General features: G+C 44.2%; 1 protein-coding gene across 2 annotated transcripts in view; it reads right to left on the bottom strand.

Moving 5' to 3' along the window:
* Positions 1-3,659: 3,659 nt before the first annotated feature.
* Positions 3,660-22,500, bottom strand: part of LOC138969344 (uncharacterized) — a gene marked incomplete at its 5' end in the record, with an annotated part of 37,536 nt that continues 18,695 nt past the window's right edge. The window contains 6 exon segments of one of the 2 annotated variants that reach the window (XM_070342118.1): positions 3,660-5,545; positions 16,192-16,394; positions 16,972-17,102; positions 18,885-19,085; positions 21,389-21,610; positions 21,865-22,119. In XM_070342118.1, the coding sequence (XP_070198219.1) occupies positions 4,803-5,545; positions 16,192-16,394; positions 16,972-17,102; positions 18,885-19,085; positions 21,389-21,610; positions 21,865-22,119 (1,755 nt within the window). 2 annotated transcript variants of the gene reach the window in all.

Genomic DNA, 22,500 nt, shown 5'->3' with positions numbered 1-22,500 from the left:
TGCCAAGAATGTGACAGCCTTGCGTGTGTTCGCAGCACACTGCAATTCGAAGCGTACGCTTTACTTAACTTCTAAGTGGAGTCTACTCAGTAGTCACCATATGAAACGTACGATATAAAACTTGTGTTCGAGCTTTTGAGATAAAAGCGTCTTGGTCTACGCATATTTTATAGAAGCAAGTTGGATTAAAAAAACCTGGGTCAGTGCCAAAGCTATTGTAACAGGTCCTTAAGTCGGCACTTGAATTATACAGGGCGTGTTCAAGATGCGACCGACTGACTCAAGCCAGACACAGATGTGTTGTGTTTATATCTTTCGAGAGTAGGATTGTATGTGGTGTACTATCCGTCAGTGTATACGAGTCAAAAGAAAAATCTCTGTTTGTGATTCATTCAGATAATATAAGTTGGATTGAATTGAATTGAACTGAATTGAATTGAACGGAATTGACTTTAAGTTCCTGTGGCGAAAGAATCTGTTGGCTGGTGAGGTGTGTACGTACACAACAACACTTCTTCAGTCTCGTGGAGGTGACGGTTTCGCATAGCCATATATCAGTTGAAGGGACATTGAAGAAACAACAGCAACAACAACAACATCGTGCAGGTTTACTTCGGAACTGACGGCCTTAACGCTACAGTTTTGAGAGCCAAGCCCCGCAGAGTGAATGGTAACGATTTCTTTCGATCTATGGTTTGCTGAAAGCAACGGTTGTGCTTTGCGAAAACTGCAAACTTTGTCAGTGTTGTGTTCTTTGATCCTATCCAGCTCGAGGTGTTACGGGAAGGCAGACACATTTTGTGAGGACAGGAATTTCGGTTAGAAACTTGCATGAAACAGTTGTTGCTCCATGACGATCATGAATCAGTCTTCCAGTGCCCGTGACCAGTGTGAGTTGCAGTCCAGAGAGGAATACAGCGGTTTTGTCTGGCCGCCGTCGGCCTGGACGTCATTAGTACATGAGTGCATTCAGATCGGACTGTTCCTCGCTTGTGCTCGACTGTTTTCAAGCTGGAAGGATGTAGACAGTTTGACTTTCCGTCTCGTGTCTGGCAATGGTATACTGAAGGCCATCCCTCCGAATGGTCACATACCAAATCAGCCTTTGTGCTGTTTGGGAATCTGTTGATTTTGTAGATAGATGACATTAGTGGCTTTTTACGAAATTGATGCAAGACAAAAGTCCAACTCCCAGTAGCAAACAGTTAAGGCGTTGATTGGTGGTATGTAGTCAGGTGGTGGGACGGTCAGTCTTATGTCATGTTAAAGCTGCGCCGATTTTAGACGGTGAGCCGTTCTGTTTTCACTGTAAGGAGTGTGTTTTGAAGCTAGTGGTTCATGTGTGACAGGGGAGGCTACCGCTCCTTTCACAGCAGACTCTGCACCCGAGTTGTTGGCCTTTAAACGTCAACACCAGTGGATTGTAGAGTTCTGTTTGTGATGGGGTCTGGTGGTTTCCGATTGTCTGTATGTTCATGGAAACCTTCGGGTTTGCATAACAGTTTTTATAGGGCTAAGAAATTAGCCCTAACATTTTCAATCCTGTTTGATTGCACCTCGCTTCCCGAGGTGATCGTAGTGTTTCGGCACACGGTTACATCTGGCGCTTGCGAGCAGGGATGGGACTCGGCATGATATGTTCAGGTAATGGCATAATATGACCACTGAACATTTTCGTGCTGTTCCCATTCTGCGAACTTGGGATGGACAGTGGTCTCCCGGTTCGGAACTTCGGGACGAAGTTCATTTCAAACGGGGGCGATTGTGACAGGGGAGGCTACCGCTCCTTTCACAACGGACTCTGCACCCGAGTTGTTGGCCTTTAAAGTCAACACCTGTGGTTTGCAGAGTTCTGTTTGTGATGGGGTCTGGTGGTTTCCGATTGTCTGTATGTTCATGGAAACCTTCGGGTTTGCATAACAGTTTTTATAGGGCTAAGAAATTAGCCCTAATATTTTCAAACCTGTTTGATTGCACTTCGCTTCCCGAGGTGATCGTAGTGTTTCGGCACTCGGTTACACATGCACAACAGTTTTCTTTCCGCTGCACGCTCTCCCCCTTCAGCATCAAAGGCAAATGCTTGGTTTCTTCATGTACACAGACAGACAGACAGACAGACAGACAGACAGACAGACAGACAGACACACGCACGCACACACACATCAAACACACACACACACGAACAAATAAACACACACACACACACACACACACATTATAACACACACGCACACACACTCTAACACACACACATGCTCACACATAGAATTAAGACACTTTTCGACCTCTTTCGTCAACAGGCAAACAGTCAGTTGTCTTTGAATAGACTTCTTCCTTTTGTACAAAAAGTTAACGTTCGGTTCTGTTCTTCATGAAAGTAAATGAAAGCGAAAAATCTTGAAAAAAACAACAACAACAACAACAAAACTTGACTTTTTGTTAGTTACGAAAACTTACACGGGAGCCGTTTCAGACACAACTATAACAGTTTTAATGAAAAACGCTTTATTGTCTAACAAAAAAAAAATACAATAAACAAAAACTTCTTCGGCATATCTTATAACCTGCCTGCTAGCGATTTTAAACGTACATTTCAGTGAAGGATTTTTAAGACATTTAATACAACAGGAACGCATAAAACACACCAACCAGCAACAAGCTCTCATACTGTCACAGAATCAGTGCAATAAAACAAAACAACTTAGGCCAAACAAAAATATATGTTGGTTTAGGGTTACCCGATCGATCCTATTTTTTCCCGCCGGCCGTCCCAAAAACTTTTTTTCATTTAAAAAAAAAACAAAAAAAAACCCCACCTTTTGGCACATTTTGCGAACCATACCGAGACTAAGGGAAGTAAAAAAAAAAAAAGCCGACCTACCGACCTAATCTTTTTTGGTCACGTTACCCTAAACCAACATATATTTTTGTTTGGCCTCATGTTATCACTATAATGCAGTATTCATTTCAATCATGTCACTGGACTTGTGATCGGAAGGTCGCAGGTTCGAATTCGGGCCGGGACGGACACGGGTCAACTTTAACGGGTCAACTTTATGTGCAGACCCAGAGACGGAAGCCATGTCCCACCCCCGTGTCATCACAATGGCACGTAAAAGACCTTGGTCATTCTGCCATAAGTGCAGGTGGCTGATATATCACTATCATATAATTATTCTACCACTGCAATTTGGTTAACTTCTGACACGTATCACAGAGATCTAAACTCAGAAAACAAATTATTGCAACTTTTTCGCGCTCCAACTAAAAAAGAAAGTCATGCCCGGGTCACTTCATTCACACTTTCTATGCAGTTAAAGACTTTAAAGGTCCTTGTCTACATTTTTATACCGAAATCACCATTTGACCATTAAAATGCAGAGTCTATTAATTATCTACAAATATCAACAATACACGCCCTTTCGATCAGGAAAGACGAAGCCAGTGTAGCCGTTTGAAAATTCATTGTAGTATTCCAGCGTGGTACTCATAGTAGGATATCCTTATTTGGAAAATGCCAAGCGCAAAACTCCTCTCAAATCCCGTGCATTTCGTTCGTTTAAAAAAAAGCTTGGACAGCGCTCCAGTGTCAAACTGTTGCTGTACTTGTTTGGGCGTGGCTATATTAAACATAGTGACATGAATTTGATTGGTCAGTATTTTTAGGCAAAGCACATGTTCTCAGCAAACAGAAAACAAAATATTGGAAGCGTGAGTCACGCTACCCAAAAATAAAATCTTTTTTTACATTTTTTTTTCTATAACTTTTTTCCCCATGGTTCATTCATCATTTGACATAATTTTGTATCGAAATCTAACCATAAGATTATTGAAAAAAAGCAAAAATGTAGACGACCACCTTTAAACTTGGCTATCTGGAACAATTTTTGGTTCATACATTTTATTTCACAGGGGTCATGAGACTGTCATCCAAATATACGGGATACCCCCGACATCGGCCTGACAATAACGTATGGTTTCAATTTACAAAATCTATGAAGAGAACTTGCATATGTACACAAAATAGACAAACAAGCACATCAGATTACAATGAGTTATGACAAATACATTCATAAGTGGGCTGCGTACACAGAGCTGATACAAGAATAACCGCACACACTGTCCTGCTTTTATATTCAAAAAACACTTTATTTTCTGCCATTGTATACATAAGGTGTTTTTGTTAATGTCATAATATTCTGAATTGCCTTTCCCATACTGTGAACCGGAATGCATGCATGTAACCTTTTCTGAATAAAAAATTGTGAAAAAAAAAAAATTCAGGGTAGACACCATTCGGCAATTACGAGGTATGATCCAAACCAAATGATCAAACCGTGATTATACAAGTCTCAGGCCACTGAACATGAAAAGTAATATATCATTTGAAAGGCCAACCATTTAACTGGTATACCTCAGAAAAAAGACCCCACTTTTGTACGAAATGTTCACTGTTCCTCTTCTGGTCACTGTTTTTCTAAACGTTGTGTATGTTTGTTCGTGTTAAAAACCGTTATTCGCGAATCTAGTGATTGTTCTACCCTTTATGTCATCAAATGTTCTTCTTCTTCTCTCTTTTTCTCCCTTCATCCCTACACACTCTCTCTCTCTCTCTCTCTCTCTCTCTCTCTCTCTCTCTCTCTCTCTCTCTCTCTCTCTCTCACTCTCTCTCTCTCTCACTCTCTCTCTCTCTCTCTCTCAAACACACTCTTGTCTCAGCTATTTTCACTCCAATAGTTATATGAAAATTCACGTTCAACCAAAAGCAGAAGAAAACAAAAGTCGGAAAAATAAGTTTGAAATCAGACCACCACTGTTCCCTCCAAATCCATATAACTATCACGGGTTGGAGCCTCTAGGTCTGCTGTCGGGGTGAGATAATCGGGTTCAGATGACAGGTGATGAGGCCGAGGAACAGGTGACTCCGTGGCATAAGTCGCATCTGGGTCGTTTTCAAACCGTATGGGAAGTGTCGCAATGGCGCCTGCTCTCGGGTTCGAGTCACCTCCCGCGCTGAGTTGGCTGTTCTGCCTGGCAGGCCCACTTCTGGCAAGTTCGTAAGAATTGTGTGAAACAGACCCAGTAGCGCTTGGGTTCGCGTAACCGCCCGTGCTGAGTTGGCTGTTCTGCCTGGCAACTTCATCGGGTAAGTGGCGAACGACCCCAGCGCTTGGGTTCGAGTTAACACCCGCGCTTAGTTGGCTGATCTGCCTGGCAGGCGCACTCCTGGCGACATACCCAGGAAGTTGACCCTCGCCGCTGCTGCGTGGTACGTAGCCGTCGCTGTCTAGGGACGACGCGGAGGCCGATGTCGTAGAACCGATTTCCGTTGCGACCCCGGGCGTAGGGTGCATGGCGTACGAATGCCTGGAGGGAGGACAACTGCTGACGTTTAGAAGGTAGTCATAGTTGTTGGCCTGTGAGTCGTCCTTGAACACCGACCCGGAAGCGGAAACACCAGAAGCGGAACCAGAAGTGACGCTGTTCTGATGTAAGAAACCCGCAGGCGTACTTTGGCTGTGGACCGGAGGCATGGGTCGGGAACCTGCAAGAACAAGAGAAACAGTTATGTGTTTAGATTTTCAGATATCTGTAAAAAGTGTGTTGGTAGATAAAAAGGTAAAGGTGGTCCCAAAACCATCGTGCAGACCCAGAGACGGTATCCATCTCCCACCCCCGCGTCACCACAGTGGCACGTAAAAGACCTCGGTCATTCTGCCATAAGTGCAGATGGCTGATGCCACCCAAACACGCATACACTTGTGTATCTCATCTAAAGTCGGGTTAAAACCCGGGAACATGCCCCTAATGGCTTTGCCGTGAGGGCGTAAAACTTGAATTTCTCTCCCCCAAAACCATATTTGGTCGTAGTAGGGGTGAACGATGTTAGAGACCTTCAATACTCTCGGGACACCTTTATGAGGGCGGTGCCCACTCTTCTCCCTCGCTGCCTTCGCCTTTCCCGGCCCAGAATAGTGTCAGGTAACAATTTCCAGCTGGGTGAACTAAAAAGCGCTCGGAAAAATCGGATATTTGTATTCGTCCCGGCTGGGGATCGAACCTACGACCTCCAGGGTGAGAGGCAAGCGCTCAGACTACCGTGTCACTCCACTCCATGATGGTGGATACAAAATATGATAACACTGTGAAGTTTTTAGATAACCTATGAATTCGTTTTTGGGCGCGTGCGCGTGCACACACACACACACACACACACACACACACACACACACACACACACACACTGTGCATGCCGATGTGGCATGCAGTCACCTACTTTTGTTGTAATTACGTTTGCTCAAGCCATTGCATGATGTAAAAAGAAGTAAACCGTGTTTTTATTGTAGCACCTTGTTGTGACCCGTTTTGTGGAGCGTTAATATTTTTACGTGAGATTCACGTGCTCCTTGTTCAGTTGTTGTGACCTGGTTTTGGTCGGAGCGTCACAAACTGCGTTGTTTAGTCTTAGAACACCGTGAGATTCACGTGCTATTTTCCGTGTTTTGATTTTGAGGTGAGCCCTGCGAATCTGCGTTGCAAGTTTTAGAATACGTGTGACTCACGTGTTTTTAGCTTTGTGATGTCAGCTAGTTCCTTGATGTTCTTTCTGTTAAATATACCGTTTTAAGTTTTGGGCATGCACGGAGTGCGTGATCGGTTACTGATTGGTTGTAAAATAGTAGTTTCACCCGATTCTGTCTTAGGAATGTTGTTGGTTGGTCAATCCGGTGACCTTTGACTTTTGAATAACTATTCCATGTTAGGTTTTTGTTTCCATAAATACCGCTGCTTGACTCCTGTCTCGTCAGTCGATCTGAGGGTTTTAGGAAGCGTTTGGTTTTGATGTAAACGTATGAAGGTTATCAAGTGAACCAACGGAGTGTTTCTTATGTTTTAACGTCAACGTAATGTTCTTGAAGACAGTTGTTTCTCAAGTGTGAATCGTTTTGTGCCCTTCGTTTGTGAGGCAACACGTTTTTGGTACTGCTGGTCAACCCACACAGCGCATAAGGTAATTTTGTTGTTACTTGTTTGTGTTGTGTTTTGGTCGCCATTTTGTAATTACTTTGTGAGTTGTTTATGTATAACGTGAGTTGAAAGTCTGACTTGTTGTAGTGTTTCTTTATTGTGTGTTCAACTGTTCTAGTGTTGTGAACGTACAGCAATGTTTTGTAGACGCTAGAAAGTCGCTAATGTTTATAATGATAACTTGTGTTTTCTGTGGTTAACGAAGTTCGAAGTGAAACGTTTTCTCCGACTTTTTCAGCCTTACGTTAAAAGAATTTAGGTAAAAGAAGCTTGCGGTCTGTGGTGATCGTTTGTAAACGGGCTTATTTCTTGTAACGTTATTGAGGGAAAGTGGATGAGTAAATATCTTGTTTGTGACTTTGATTAACGCAGGAACATTGTCGTTAGGAGACTTTTTGGTATGACACTGACAGTTTGCTTTGTATTCCTGGCCTGATGAGTCAACGTTTTGTATTTTTCTGAAAGTAGCCATTTTGGTTTTAAACGTATGTATGCTAAGTTTCTTGAGTATTCTTAGTGCTTATGGTATTGTTGAACGTACGGAACGTAATTCTTTATTGTTGTTGAACGTACAGAACGTAACTCTTTATTGTTGTTGAAGGACTAACCAACGAGTGTTTGGTAATTGTAACTTTCTTGTCTGTTTGTCTTCTCCTGTCTTGTGATTGTTTATTTTTCTTGTTTTTACTTCTCGTGTCTTGTTAATGCATTTGATACTTTTGCCATGTCTAATAATTTGTTTTCTTTTCTCTTTTTCTTTCTGTTCATAAGTTTTTTACCGCAATACGTGGTACTGTAACGATATATATACATTACTGATCCCTAGTGTCAGATGTAAAATAATAAACCAGTACTTTTGCGCGTTATCGCTTGTAACCTGTGTTTGTCATTTCGTATGAACAATATGTAGTACCAGCCTCGCTCACGAAGGCGCGCACAGTAAAAAACTTATGCGCTGTGTGGGTTGACCAGCAGTACCAAAAACGTGTTGCCTCTCAAACGAAGGGCACAAAACGATTCACACTTGAGAAACAACTGTCTCCAAGAACATTACGTTGACGTTAAAACATAAGAAACACTCCGTTGGTTCACTTGATAACCTTCATACGTTTACATCAAAACCAAACGCTTCCTAAAACCCTCAGATCGACTCATTTTACTTTTTAAACAGATAAACCTTATGTAGGTTTTTAGTGCTTTTGAATAAGCGAACATTGTAATGGAGGAGATTCCAGCAGATAAACCATTGGAAGCTTCAGGTTATGACATTAACGGCGATGAAGATGAACATTCTCAAAGGCCTAGGCGTGACATTAAGCCTACTGAAAAAGGTAGAGATTACCAGATTGAGATCAAAACTAGAAACTTTGCAAGACAACGAACATTCTTGGAACGAGCAATCGGTGAGGTAGTAACAGAGCTTAACCAAGAAACTCCTAATCAAGAGTCGTTAACCAGTCAGAAACAAATTGTTTTGAGCATGTACAAGGATCTTGGTGACATAGAGAAAGGTCTTCGTAGTATTGGTAGCGGTGAAACCATTCAGGAAAGTTGGGATGATGTTCAGAGAACAGTTCAGAACATTATGTTTGACATTGATCGAGCTCTTGACAGACAAACGACTAGCGTGCAGGTGGCTAAGGAGCCTACTTCCAGGCATAGCAGTGTTACACCTAGCGTTGGGTCATCCACCCACAAGTCAGCCAGTGGTAGGACTGCCAGCCAGAAAGTAGCTAGCATTACGTCAGCCATCCACAAGTCAGCTAGCCACAAGTCAGGTAGCAGGAGATCAGGTAGCCAAGTAGCTTCTCGCGCCGAGTCTCTCCGCTCTAAAAGTGTTAGCTCTGAAGACACTAAATTGGCTCTTAAACTAGAGGCTGCTTCCCTGGCCATAAAAGTGGAAGGTGACGCAATAAAGGAAGCTCAGTTTAGTGAACTGGATCTCTTACAACAACAATATGCTGAGAGAACAGCAGCTAGGCAGACTGAGGAAGCTGAGAGAACTGCAGCTAGGCAGACTGAGGAAGCTGAGAGAACTGCAGCTAGGCAGACTGAGGAAGCTGAGAGAACTGCAGCTAGGCAGACTGAGGAAGCTGAGAGAACAGCAGCTAGGCAGACTGAGGAAGCTGAGAGAAATGCAGCTAGGCTGATCGAAGAAACTGCTAGGCAGGCTAAGGAAGCTGAAAAAGAAGCAGCTAGGCAGGCCGAAGAAGCAGCTAGGCAGACTGAGGAAGCTAAGAGAACAGCAGCTAGGCAGGCTAAGGAAGCTGAAAGAACAGCAGCTAGGCAGGCCGAAGACACAGCTAGGCAGGCTAAGGAAGCTGAGAGAATAGCAGCTAGACAGGCCGAGGACGCAGCTGAAGCAGCTCTTGAAGATATTAAACAGAAAAAGGCTTTGAGACAAATTCAGTCCACCGAATTGAAAATTAGCTTAAGAGAACAACAAGCTATGTTACAAGTATTGGAACAAGGTGAATCCGTTCAGCAGGATCTCCCTGATCTACCGTCAGTTGATTTGTTGAACACTAGGTTCCACCCTCGTCCTTTCGTTCCCTTGTATAGTCTTGTAGCCCCTCCTCTAAACAATGAACAAACAGCGATAGGAATAGGGACAGGTGCTGCCGTCATTGCTGACCAAGGGACACACCAGCCAGCCTTGGACGCCGCGTCTGTTCCTGTCTGCCAAGCTGCCGTCATTGCTGACCAAAGGACACACCAGCCAGCCATGGACTTCACGTCTGTTCCTGTCTGCCAAGCCGCCAGCACCCGTGACATCTCTACTGTCAACGCTGCTGTCACCAACTTCATCGCAGGAACCACAACGACTGAGCCACGACAGCACGCGTTACCTGTCGTGGACCTCGTCGTTGGAGTCAACGCCTCTACAAGCGCCGCTACTACCAACAACGCCACATATGAGGCGTACGGACCTCAACGTAGAGAGGATGTCAACGCCCCCCATCATGTCGGAACGAGCGCTCCTTTCGTCCATCAGGAGCCCTTCACCAACGCCCCCCATCACGTCGGAACGAGCGCTCCTTTCGTCCGTCAGGAGCCCTTCACACCCAACTACACGACGGCTGCAACTACATCCTCCATGCGGCCTACAGCGCTGCTGACCACACTGCAGCACCCTCTTGGTGCGTACACTGGTCAGCCGCCTCTGCACAACGTTGGACACTCAACGACAAGCGTCACAGGCTCTCGCCCGCCTGATCTCGACCACACAGGTTGGTCCTATCACCTACCAGAGACAAGGGAAGGTGATGAGACGCAAGAACGACACACCTACTTCCCAGAAGAACGTCACCAACGCATGGACCACAGACGTTTTCAAGTTACCCCACCCTGTTTCCCCTATGATACCCACCTACATCCCAAACCAGAGCCTTTCGTGCCCACATTCCTGGACCCACATCAGACCACCCCCAAAGTTATTTGGGGAAACGAAAACGCAAGGCCCCCTGCGTACATGAACTTTGACAAGGAATGTCATGCAGATCGTCCATTTGTCTCCTACCCCCCGTCTGCGTACTACCAACGTCCACTTGCTACTCCTGCCAAGCAGGACACTCCTATGGACTCTCTCGCCAAAACCCTATCAGACGCTCTGATGATCAACCGTTTGCCGATGCAGGAGCCGTGCATTTTTGTTGGTGACCCTCTCCAATATCCAATTTGGAGGTCGTCGTTTTCGTTCCTCATCGAGAGACAGAACATAACCAGCAGTGAGAAGTTATTGTATCTGCAACGGTACATCGGAGGTCAAGCAAAGGAGGCCGTGACCGGCTTCTTTCTGCTGAGAGAAGGTGATGCCTACGAGAGAGCCATGGAAGTGCTGGAAAATCGGTTCGGCAACTCATACGTCGTTTCGCAAGCTTTCCGGACCAAGCTGGACGAATGGACCCCAGTCAAAAGCAAGGATCCCAAGGGACTCAGAAGTCTGGCCGATTTCTTGCAGCAATGTTCCGTTGCTGCCCAGGAAGTTGGTGGACTGAGCATCCTGGATGATGCCCAGTACCTACGGAAGATCGTCGGAAAGCTCCCAGACTGGATGAGTCACAGATGGTCTAGAACAGTTGCTCGAACCAAGGTTGAAAAGAAGAGGTATCCTCTGTTCCATGAACTCGTGTCGTTCGTTACCCTCGAAGCAGACATTTCTAACGACCCTGTTTTCGGCTTGACAAGTGCATCGGGGACACCAAGAAAGTTCACAACGAACCTGTCAACCCTGACAGAGGATGTCACCGCATGTCTGCACTGTCAACTTCCGGACCATGACGCTGGGACATGTAAGGAACTCATAGAGAAGCCTCTGGTTGAGATACGAGATTTTCTGTTCAAGAACCGTATCTGCTACGGATGTCTCAGAAGTAAGGATCACCAGAGCCGTCAATGTAAGCAGAGACAGACATGCAAGAAGTGCAAGAAGGCTCATCCCACTTGTCTTCACGATGACAATTTCAGGTATCAGAACAGTATGAGTGAAACCAAAGGGGCGAGTGAACACAAGAACAATTACCGTACCTCTGCTGCTGACGTTCAAGAGCCACTGTCATCGTCGACCCCTACAGTGTCTGCTCTTAAGGCCAGCGAGGAAAACAGCATCGGTTTCACGTCTATGATCGTTCCCGTTCTCGTTTCCAGTGACTCTAACCCCAACGTAGAAGTGCTGACGTACGCACTACTGGACACTATGTCCAACGCCACTTTTGTAGTGCAGTCAGTGGCTGAAGAAGTTAAAGCCAAATCGCAGCCGACTACACTCAGGGTCTCCACACTGACTGAGGACAATGCTATGGTCTCCGGCAGGAAGTACTCTGGATTGCGTGTCCGCTCTCCTACCTCCAGTGAGTTTGTCAGGCTCCCTTCTGCCATCTCACGACCTTATCTGACCGTTGACCCCACTCATATCCCCACCTCAGAGACTGTCAAAGCTTACCCACATCTCCAACACCTGTCTCCTAAACTGCCCCCCTTGTACCCTGACTGCGAAGCAGGCCTCCTCATTGGCTACGACTGCGCTGAAGCCCTCATGCCCCTAAACGTTGTCCAAGGACTGCCATTCGCAGTAGAGACTAAGTTAGGTTGGAGCATCGTCGGCAAGGCACCGCATTCCGTCGCCTTTGATGGCATAGCCTCGTCCATGCGCGTCATCGTCAAGCCAGGATCGAGGGAAGAAGAACGTGTAGCTCACGTCTACAAGGTACAGGTGGACGAAGTCTCGTGTACTGACCCATTACATGTTATGGAAAGAGACTTTGCAAGTGACTCAGGATCCATGTCCCAGGACGATGTAAAGTTTGCGAAGATCGTGAAGGAAAACGTGAAGATCAACGAAGCTGGTCACTACGAGATCCCCTTACCATTTCGACCAGAGAAACCGTCCCTCCCCGACAACAGAAGTGCCGCAGTCAAGCATCTGAAGGGCCTGAAACGCCAGAAAAAACGAGGGTACCGTGATGACTGCGTCAAGGTCATGACATTAATCTTGTACGGGCTGATCGTGACGTGTTTTGCCTCTAGGGCAATCCACATTGAAACCCTGGATGACATGTCAAGTGATTCCTTCATCAACGCCCTACGCATTGTTGTCTTGCATGACCAGAACTTGTGCAGATCAGAGTGGTGCATGGCTCGTGTAATCGAGGTGATGCCTGGATCTGATGGACTGGTCAGACGAGTGAAAGTGCATGTTGGAACAAAGGCTCTAGACAATCACGGCCGTCCCACTGGTGATAGTCGCATATTAGAGCGACCTATTCACAAAATGACCGTGTTAGTTGATCGTGAAAATCACGAAGACAAAGCTGTGTAGGCGAACTGAAAGAACATTGAACTTTGGAGTGTTTTTCCAATTTGACAGTTGTTGATTGTTGCGGTTTGTTTTTATACCAGATGATGTAACGAACATTTATGGTTTAAGTGGTGCGGTTGTTTTTTTATGCCGTCGAGTAAATGACTAGTGGCATTTAGTTGAAACGAGATGTGTTGAAACACTGAAAATGATTGAACCGTAATATTGCTGTGTAAATGTTTTGCAACACAATGGTTTTGAGTTGTAAATTTGAAATGTCTAAATCTGCGTTATTCTTCTTTTGATATAAGGAATGTGTTTGTACAAAGGTTTTTTGAAGTAAATTATATTAATATAATTTCCGGTGGGAGTGTGCATGCCGATGTGGCATGCAGTCACCTACTTTTGTTGTAATTACGTTTGCTCAAGCCATTGCATGATGTAAAAAGAAGTAAACCGTGTTTTTATTGTAGCACCTTGTTGTGACCCGTTTTGTGGAGCGTTAATATTTTTACGTGAGATTCACGTGCTCCTTGTTCAGTTGTTGTGACCTGGTTTTGGTCGGAGCGTCACAAACTGCGTTGTTTAGTCTTAGAACACCGTGAGATTCACGTGCTATTTTCCGTGTTTTGATTTTGAGGTGAGCCCTGCGAATCTGCGTTGCAAGTTTTAGAATACGTGTGACTCACGTGTTTTTAGCTTTGTGATGTCAGCTAGTTCCTTGATGTTCTTTCTGTTAAATATACCGTTTTAAGTTTTGGGCATGCACGGAGTGCGTGATCGGTTACTGATTGGTTGTAAAATAGTAGTTTCACCCGATTCTGTCTTAGGAATGTTGTTGGTTGGTCAATCCGGTGACCTTTGACTTTTGAATAACTATTCCATGTTAGGTTTTTGTTTCCATAAATACCGCTGCTTGACTCCTGTCTCGTCAGTCGATCTGAGGGTTTTAGGAAGCGTTTGGTTTTGATGTAAACGTATGAAGGTTATCAAGTGAACCAACGGAGTGTTTCTTATGTTTTAACGTCAACGTAATGTTCTTGAAGACAGTTGTTTCTCAAGTGTGAATCGTTTTGTGCCCTTCGTTTGTGAGGCAACACGTTTTTGGTACTGCTGGTCAACCCACACAGCGCATAAGGTAATTTTGTTGTTACTTGTTTGTGTTGTGTTTTGGTCGCCATTTTGTAATTACTTTGTGAGTTGTTTATGTATAACGTGAGTTGAAAGTCTGACTTGTTGTAGTGTTTCTTTATTGTGTGTTCAACTGTTCTAGTGTTGTGAACGTACAGCAATGTTTTGTAGACGCTAGAAAGTCGCTAATGTTTATAATGATAACTTGTGTTTTCTGTGGTTAACGAAGTTCGAAGTGAAACGTTTTCTCCGACTTTTTCAGCCTTACGTTAAAAGAATTTAGGTAAAAGAAGCTTGCGGTCTGTGGTGATCGTTTGTAAACGGGCTTATTTCTTGTAACGTTATTGAGGGAAAGTGGATGAGTAAATATCTTGTTTGTGACTTTGATTAACGCAGGAACATTGTCGTTAGGAGACTTTTTGGTATGACACTGACAGTTTGCTTTGTATTCCTGGCCTGATGAGTCAACGTTTTGTATTTTTCTGAAAGTAGCCATTTTGGTTTTAAACGTATGTATGCTAAGTTTCTTGAGTATTCTTAGTGCTTATGGTATTGTTGAACGTACGGAACGTAATTCTTTATTGTTGTTGAACGTACAGAACGTAACTCTTTATTGTTGTTGAAGGACTAACCAACGAGTGTTTGGTAATTGTAACTTTCTTGTCTGTTTGTCTTCTCCTGTCTTGTGATTGTTTATTTTTCTTGTTTTTACTTCTCGTGTCTTGTTAATGCATTTGATACTTTTGCCATGTCTAATAATTTGTTTTCTTTTCTCTTTTTCTTTCTGTTCATAAGTTTTTTACCGCAATACGTGGTACTGTAACGATATATATACATTACTGATCCCTAGTGTCAGATGTAAAATAATAAACCAGTACTTTTGCGCGTTATCGCTTGTAACCTGTGTTTGTCATTTCGTATGAACAATATGTAGTACCAGCCTCGCTCACGAAGGCGCGCACACACACACACACACACACACACACACACACTTTACTATTTGTTTATATTTACTTAAGTTTATATTTATATAAATATTTATATTTACTATTTGTTTATATTTATTTTATATTTACTTGTAAATATCAACATGAAAAAGTTCATTCAAAATTCTGTAAACAAATTCTTGGGATACATAAGAAAACTATGGTAGTACCAGTACTAGGAGAATTAGGAAGATTCCCAGTTAGCATTACAATAATATGTAATATCATTGCGTACTGGTTACACATATTGGATCTTCCAAAAACATCTCATCTGAGCAAAGTATATAATCTTATGTACACCAAAGGCAGTGAAACATATCCATGAATATCATTTGTGAAACAATTGTTACAAGTCATTGGATTAGATCATGTGTGGAAAAATCAATCCACTTTTAATGTCAAAAGGTTAAAATATGTTATATGTCAAAAATTGGAACTTCAATATATACAATTCTGGAAAAGTCAAATAAGAAGTTCACCAAAGTTAAATTTTTATAAAAAAAATAGTAACAAAATATAAAACGGAACCATATCTGTTATGAATAAAACAAAGAAAATATAAACAATCGTTGTGTAAACTGAGAATAAGTGCCCACGACCTGAAAATTGAAACTGGTAGATACAGCAATACACCTAGGGAAAAAAGATTATGTGAAACATGTGGAGTAATAGAAGATGAAATACATTTTCTAGATAACTGCATAGAAAACAACCAATTACGAAAATCTTTCATGAGTGAAATTAATCGACCTATATATTCATATGATGTACCAAGTCAACTTTTGCAAGTAGACAAAGTACAAACTAAATTGGGAGAATTTGTATATAATTGCTTCCAAAAAAAAGAAACAATGTAATCATTTGATTATTTATCTTCCCGTGTCTTATAAACACTACGTTTCATGACAATAAAGTTTATTCGTATTCGTATTCACACACACACACACACACACACTCACACACACACACACACACACACACACACACACACACACACACACACACACACACCCCCACACACACACACACACACACCTACACCCACACACACACACACACACACAACCACACACACATACATGTGTGTCTTTTGTATTGAGTATAACAGTTCAGTGGCCGTGAAGTTGAAAAGAACGGGGAAGATACAAAGACGACACGGGTTACCATGCAGAAAAGGGAAACACGACAAAAGCAATAGCATATCAACCGCACAGAGGTAACAATGTAATGATGTTGTATTCAACCAACCAGGACCATTTGGGCCAGCCAAGTTGTCGAGCCCAATTTTTTGATCATCCTTGGTGTTGCCCTGTCTTCTCAGTCTTCGGATTCCAAGGACGAAAACGACGATGAGAACGACGATACCGATGATCAAGATGACGATGATGATGGCCATTGCGATGACGGCGCCTTCGTTGCTGCTGGTATCGTTGCCCGTGTTTTGCATAACCCTGTACACATACGTAATTGCTTCGTCAAAGAACGGATAAGAAACGTAAGGAACAGCTCAGAACACTTTGCACATACATGTCAATACTTAGTCACCGAACAGCTAAAAATCCTTTGCAATTTGTTTTACAAGTCAATGCCTAGTTACACTTTTTGAAACCCTCTGCAAATTCATGTCAAAGCAGAGGACACTAATAGACTTCAAAACTCAATCAATTCAACAGGTGGCAACACGAAGTAACATCTAATGAATATACGAATAGAATAGCTGCCAAATAACACCCTAGAGACAAGCCAATGCACTGTAACTTACATCCCTTTGTTTTCATGCAGCACAATAGCTCAGGGCAATAGGTGGATCCCATCCCGATATAACCTTCGTGGTTGAAAACGACGTTAAACACCAAATAAAGAAAGAATAGGTGGATGAGAATTTAGTATATTACAATGCCAGTGCCAAACAAAAACTAACTCATTCGCAGTGTCTACCTAAAGCTTTCAAACAAAACCAAGCATTTTTTTTCCTTCAAAGGAATGGAAACATAACTATAACCTCAAAACAGCTGACACAAAACGTACCCAGACTCGGTGACATTGAAGCAGGCATTGCAGGCGTTTGAATTGGGACACTTGCTTTTCGGCAAGTTTCGGTAAGCCCACAAGTTCTGTTTGTCGTGCAGCTGCAGCGAGTCGTGGTCAAATCGTCCAACCTGGTTTAAAAGAGACAAACAACACGCTACATGTATCCCCCAAGCGTTGAGTCAGCTTAATTGGTGGTCTTTATTGTAGGTCGCGTGTATATGTAGCAGAATGGTCGTATGAATAAATATGTGACCCTCCACCACGAAATGAGTTGCATGTCATCTTTGCATGATTTTCATATTTTTACATTTTCCTAAAGAGTGTTTTATGCTCTATCCAGTGGTAAAAACCGTTTCAGAAAAGAGCGAAAACTTTTCGAGTTATAAGCCTGTAACTAAGGTGACCCTCACACTGTTACCAGACACTCCCCGAACTTATATTAAGCCTAGCGCAGAACCGCACGAGGTGACATGCGACTCATTTCGTGGTGGAGGGTCACATATATGAGCTCATCATCACAAAATCGACGCTCTACTGCTCAAACACATATATATGATCACAACTTAGGTAAAAATAAAAATATGTAATATAAAGCGAAAGGAATGGAATAAACTCGGAAGGCCTTCTGTAATTGAATGATTCCAAAGTCGACTTCGCAAAGCTTCGCATAGTATGTATTGCTTCTATTTTTAGGCTTGTTTTAGTAGGTGTGTGGGTACAGTGTTTGCGTGTGGCGATATTTCATTTCATTTCATTTTCATTTTCATTACTTTATTGTCCCATCGCTGGGAAATTCGGGTCGCTTCCTCCCAGTGGAAAGCTAGCAGCAACGGAGTCGCGCTACCCAGGTGTCTGCGTGTTTAAGTGTATTCAGCCACCTGCACTTATGGCAGAATGACCAAGGTCTTTTACGTGCCATTGTGATGACACGGGGGTGGGACATGGCTTCCGTCTCTGGGTCTGCACATAAAGTTGACCCGTGTCCGTCCCGGCCCGAATTCGAACCTGCGACCTTCCGATCACAAGTCCAGTGCTCTACCATCTGATATGTGAATGTTGCTACATGCATGGTTGATTGATTGATTGGTTGATTGATTTTGCAGACACACAGTCAAGCGTGTAATTTCTCTTTTAGAGATGAATAAAGATTATTGTATTGTATTGTATTGTATTGTAGTATTTTCACCAGGAAAACGCAGCTATAGGTATGGCGAGGTACTTCGCCTCGAACTTGTTTCGCAGGTGTGGACATGGGAAGCTTCGTGAAGTTGTGACGAAGTTGCTCTCGTTGTCAGAAGAGCGCTGACTTGATGTATATTGTGAATACCACGTGAAGCTCAGAGTTATTACACCCCCGGTATAGGGGTGTGTATAGGATTCGGTCCATGTGTTTGTTTGTTTGTGTTCGCATATAGATCTCAAGAATGAACGGACCGATCGTCACCAAACTTGGTGAACAGGTTCTATACATTCCTGAGACGGTCCTTACAAAAATTGGGACCAGTCAAACACACGGTTAGGGAGTTATGGGTGTGTATAGGATTCGGTCGATGTGTTTGTTTGTGTTCGCATATAGATCTCAAGAATGAACGGACCGATCGTCACCAAACTTGGTGAACAGGTTCTATACATACCTGAGACGGTCCTTACAAACATTGGGACCAGTCAAACACACGGTTAGGGAGTTATTGGTGGATTAAGATTCTACAAGGACTTATAGAGGCACATATTAATGGTCAAAGGGAAATAACCTTCTCAGTTGGTGGCAGTGAGAATGGTTATTTCCCTTTGACCAACGGGGGTGTTTTTCCTACCTCGGAGGAATTTCTTGTTTCCCCTGGCTTTGCTACATTGCTGCGAGTCGAAGCTTCGCGAAGAATACCCCAATTGAAGACAGACTTTATAATTACCTCGGAATACGTCAACGCTCCTTGAACAGGGCTAGAACTGTCGAGGGCAATCTCGTACATCTTGAAGCCAATGTCCCCGTCACCGTTGCTGTCGAAGACGTTGACGTCACGACCGTTGTTGAAGAGGTCCAGGCGAATAGTCTTAAGAGACTCCGCCAGACCCTCTGACGTCAGTGTATCACACAGGTAGGCCTGGTGCGACTGAAACGAAGGAAGACGATAAATAAATCTTGTACTCCCATGCCTCTATTTCTACGCGGAAAATGAACTGGTATTGCGCAAAAAAAGAAGAAACATTGTTTCGCACACACAGACACTCACAGACGCACACACACACACACACACACACACACACACACACACACACACACACACACACACACACACACACACACACACACACACACACACACACTCACACACTAACTTGTAGGTGTCTATTTCAAAGGGCCTGCTGATGTTAATCATGGAAATCATAATGTTTTAAGTAGTACAGCACATTTTGTGACTAGGCATGTGTGTTTGTAGAGGCTCTGAGTGTCCTTAAATCCTAACTGTACATGTACTATTCAAAATATACTGTTCAAAAAAAGAAACGCATAGCTTGTAATATTTGGTTAATTTAGTTATATGGCTACAAGGATATCCACCAAACTGCAGAAAATGTTTATCTGGTCGTCGACCTTTCGTCCATTGCCACAAGTGAGCTCTGCACGTGACGCATGCGTTATCAGTGGCTACAATGTCAAAATTGCTCATTTGGCATGACCACTCGTCATGCTTCAGTGTAATCTCGTGAAACTCGGGGAATATTGAGCTCTCACCATGTCTTCCAAAACCCATAAAAGCGGATTGTTCGCCACAAAGAAATCAGACGACAATTCAGCGACGAAAGATGGCCCGATTGAGCAGAGAAGACCGCCAAATTGCATTGGGTCGTTTACAAGCAGGCCAAAGTCAAAGTGCAATCGCCAGGCACTTCCACGTGTCCCAGAGCACCATCAGTAGACTGTGGGTCAGGTTTCAAGCCACTGGCTCCGTTGCTGACTTGCCACGAGCGGGAAGACCAAGGGCGACAACTGCTGCTCACGACCGCTTCATACGGCTCCGCCACCTCCGGAATCGTTTCCTGTCGGCCTCATCTTCTGTCCAGGCTCTCCCCGGGCCACACCGATTATCGGACCAGACCGTGCGGAACCGCCTGCATGAAGCTGGTTTGAGAGCTCGCAGACCGTACAGAGGAGCTGTCCTCACCCGCCGCCATCGCCAGAACCGAGTGCAGTGGGGCAACCAGCACCTTCGCTGGACCGTCCGGAATCACTGGAGACACGTGTGGTTCAGCGACGAGTCCTACTTCCTGCTCCAGCGACATTATGGTCGGAGGAGGGTCTACCGGAGAGTAAACGAACGTTATGCGCCCAACTGTGTGGATGAGGCACCCGTTCATGGTGGTGGAGGCGTCATGGTGTGGGGGGCGATCAATACCGCTGGAAGGAGCACCCTGGTGCACGTCCAAGGGCGCATAACTGCCCAGCGATACGTGGAGGAAATTCTGCGCCCACACGCCCTTCCTCTTCTGGCTAACCAGGATGCCATATTCCAGCAGGACAACGCTCGCCCGCACACAGCACGACTCACCACCCAGTTCCTCACCGACCACCATGTCCAGGTGCTTCCCTGGCCATCCATGTCGCCAGACATGAACCCGATAGAACACCTCTGGGATGAATTGGACAGACGTGTGCGCAGGCGAGAAGAAGCGCCGGCAAATCACCGCGATCTATTGCAGGCACTTCAGGAGGAGTGGGACACCATCCCACAGCAAGATATCCGGCATCTGATCCAGTCCATGCCCAGAAGGTGCCGGGCAGTTGTTGCTGCTCAAGGCAGTCACACCCCCTACTGACTTGACAGCCTCGGCACCCAATCGTATTGATTGACTGATTGATTTGAAGATGCAAATGAACTGTGTGTGCATTCAACTGTGTCCATACCAAATTTCAAACAAATAATCTAAATATTGGATTTTCTGTTCATTTTTTCGAAAAATAAAACAAATTTGGCAAGTAGCAACTATGCGTTTCTTTTTTTGAACAGTAAAGTAAATTAGCAATAATCCATGATGAGCACTTCTAATAATCAAAAGTATTGTTTCCCGCCTTCACCTGTAATTTCACGTGTGTTTTTTTCTCGCTTCATCAGTGAAAATACACACACACACACACACACACACACACAACCACACACACACACTGACAACCACACACACACACATAGTGATACACACACACACAACACACACACACACACACACACACACACACACACACACACACACACACGCACACGCACACGCACACACACACACAAGAGGAAAAGTACAACAGCAACAAAGTCGGCGATGGTTTTCTAAACAACAAAAAAACAAAAAAAACCAGCCGGATCAGGACAATGCAGCACGCAGCTAAATCATCAGTCATAAAACAGTACCACAATCCACATACCTGCCCGCAGTACTGCTCCAAAGCCGAGTCCAGACCTAAGGCGAAGGCGTAGACGGCGTTGATATAATGGGGCACCCACAGGTTCTGAACGTAGCCATCGGTCAGCTCCGCTGGACACAGCCCAGTCTTGTCCCTACGTCGGAAGCTGCCGTCAAAGTAGCAGTTTTTCCTTGCCTCCCAGAAATACTTGAGCCATGGGTTGGGGGTGTTGAGTGGGTCCGACTGCACGTAAAATAGAGGGTGAGCTTTTGGGGTGTACACTGGAATCCCCCTTTTCTGATCTCCCAAAATTTGAGAAATATTGGACTTTAAAAGGAAACGTAAAATCTAGAAAGGGGGGGGGGGGGGTATGTGTCTAAACACGGGGGTTCTTTGTTTATAAAAGGAGAAGAAAAACATAAACCAAAGAAGAAGAAGACGAAGAAGTTATTCCCACTGTGATGGTGATACCTCCCCATGCGAGACACCACACTCACCCTTTTCAAATACTCTGCAAACAGTTGGTCCAAGGGGAGTTCCAAGGTCAAGGACAGCGAGCCAAGCAACTTTTCACTGTGCTGACCGGTCAGTAAATCCACGTTCCGTCCCCAGGCGTCCGTTCCGAGGAAGAGGAACTTGTCTGACGGGATCATCGTGGACAAGATGTCATTCAGTACCTTCTCAGAGTGGGCTGCCTGCAGAGTGACAATCACCAGGGGGGCCCAGAGGTTCTTTCGCAGGTCATCCAGAACCTGGGAAACGATACAGTTTGACATGAAAGATGAAAGTCTGGGGAACGATACAGTTTGACATGATGGATGAAATTCTGGGAAACGATACAGTCAAACTTTGACATGAAGGATGAAAGTCTGGGGAACGATACAGTTTGACATAAAGGATGAAAGTCTGGGAAACGATGCAGTTAAGAGTGTGTGTGCGTGTGTGTGTGTGTGATAAATATGTTTATAAGTGTACAATAATATTTCCTCTTATACTACAATTTGTGTTTGTGAAACTTTTATTATGCAAGATTCTTATTGAGTCGGTGGTTGACTGGCTGCGCGCGTGTGTGATGCATGTGTCTGTGTGACACACACACACACACACACACACACACACACACACACACACAC

This window comes from Littorina saxatilis, linkage group LG6 (genome assembly GCF_037325665.1).
Source record: "Littorina saxatilis isolate snail1 linkage group LG6, US_GU_Lsax_2.0, whole genome shotgun sequence".
Classification (NCBI taxonomy): Eukaryota; Metazoa; Mollusca; class Gastropoda; order Littorinimorpha; family Littorinidae; genus Littorina; species Littorina saxatilis.
Note: the sequence above shows the minus strand (reverse complement) of the source record. Positions and strands in the feature narration are given on the sequence as shown.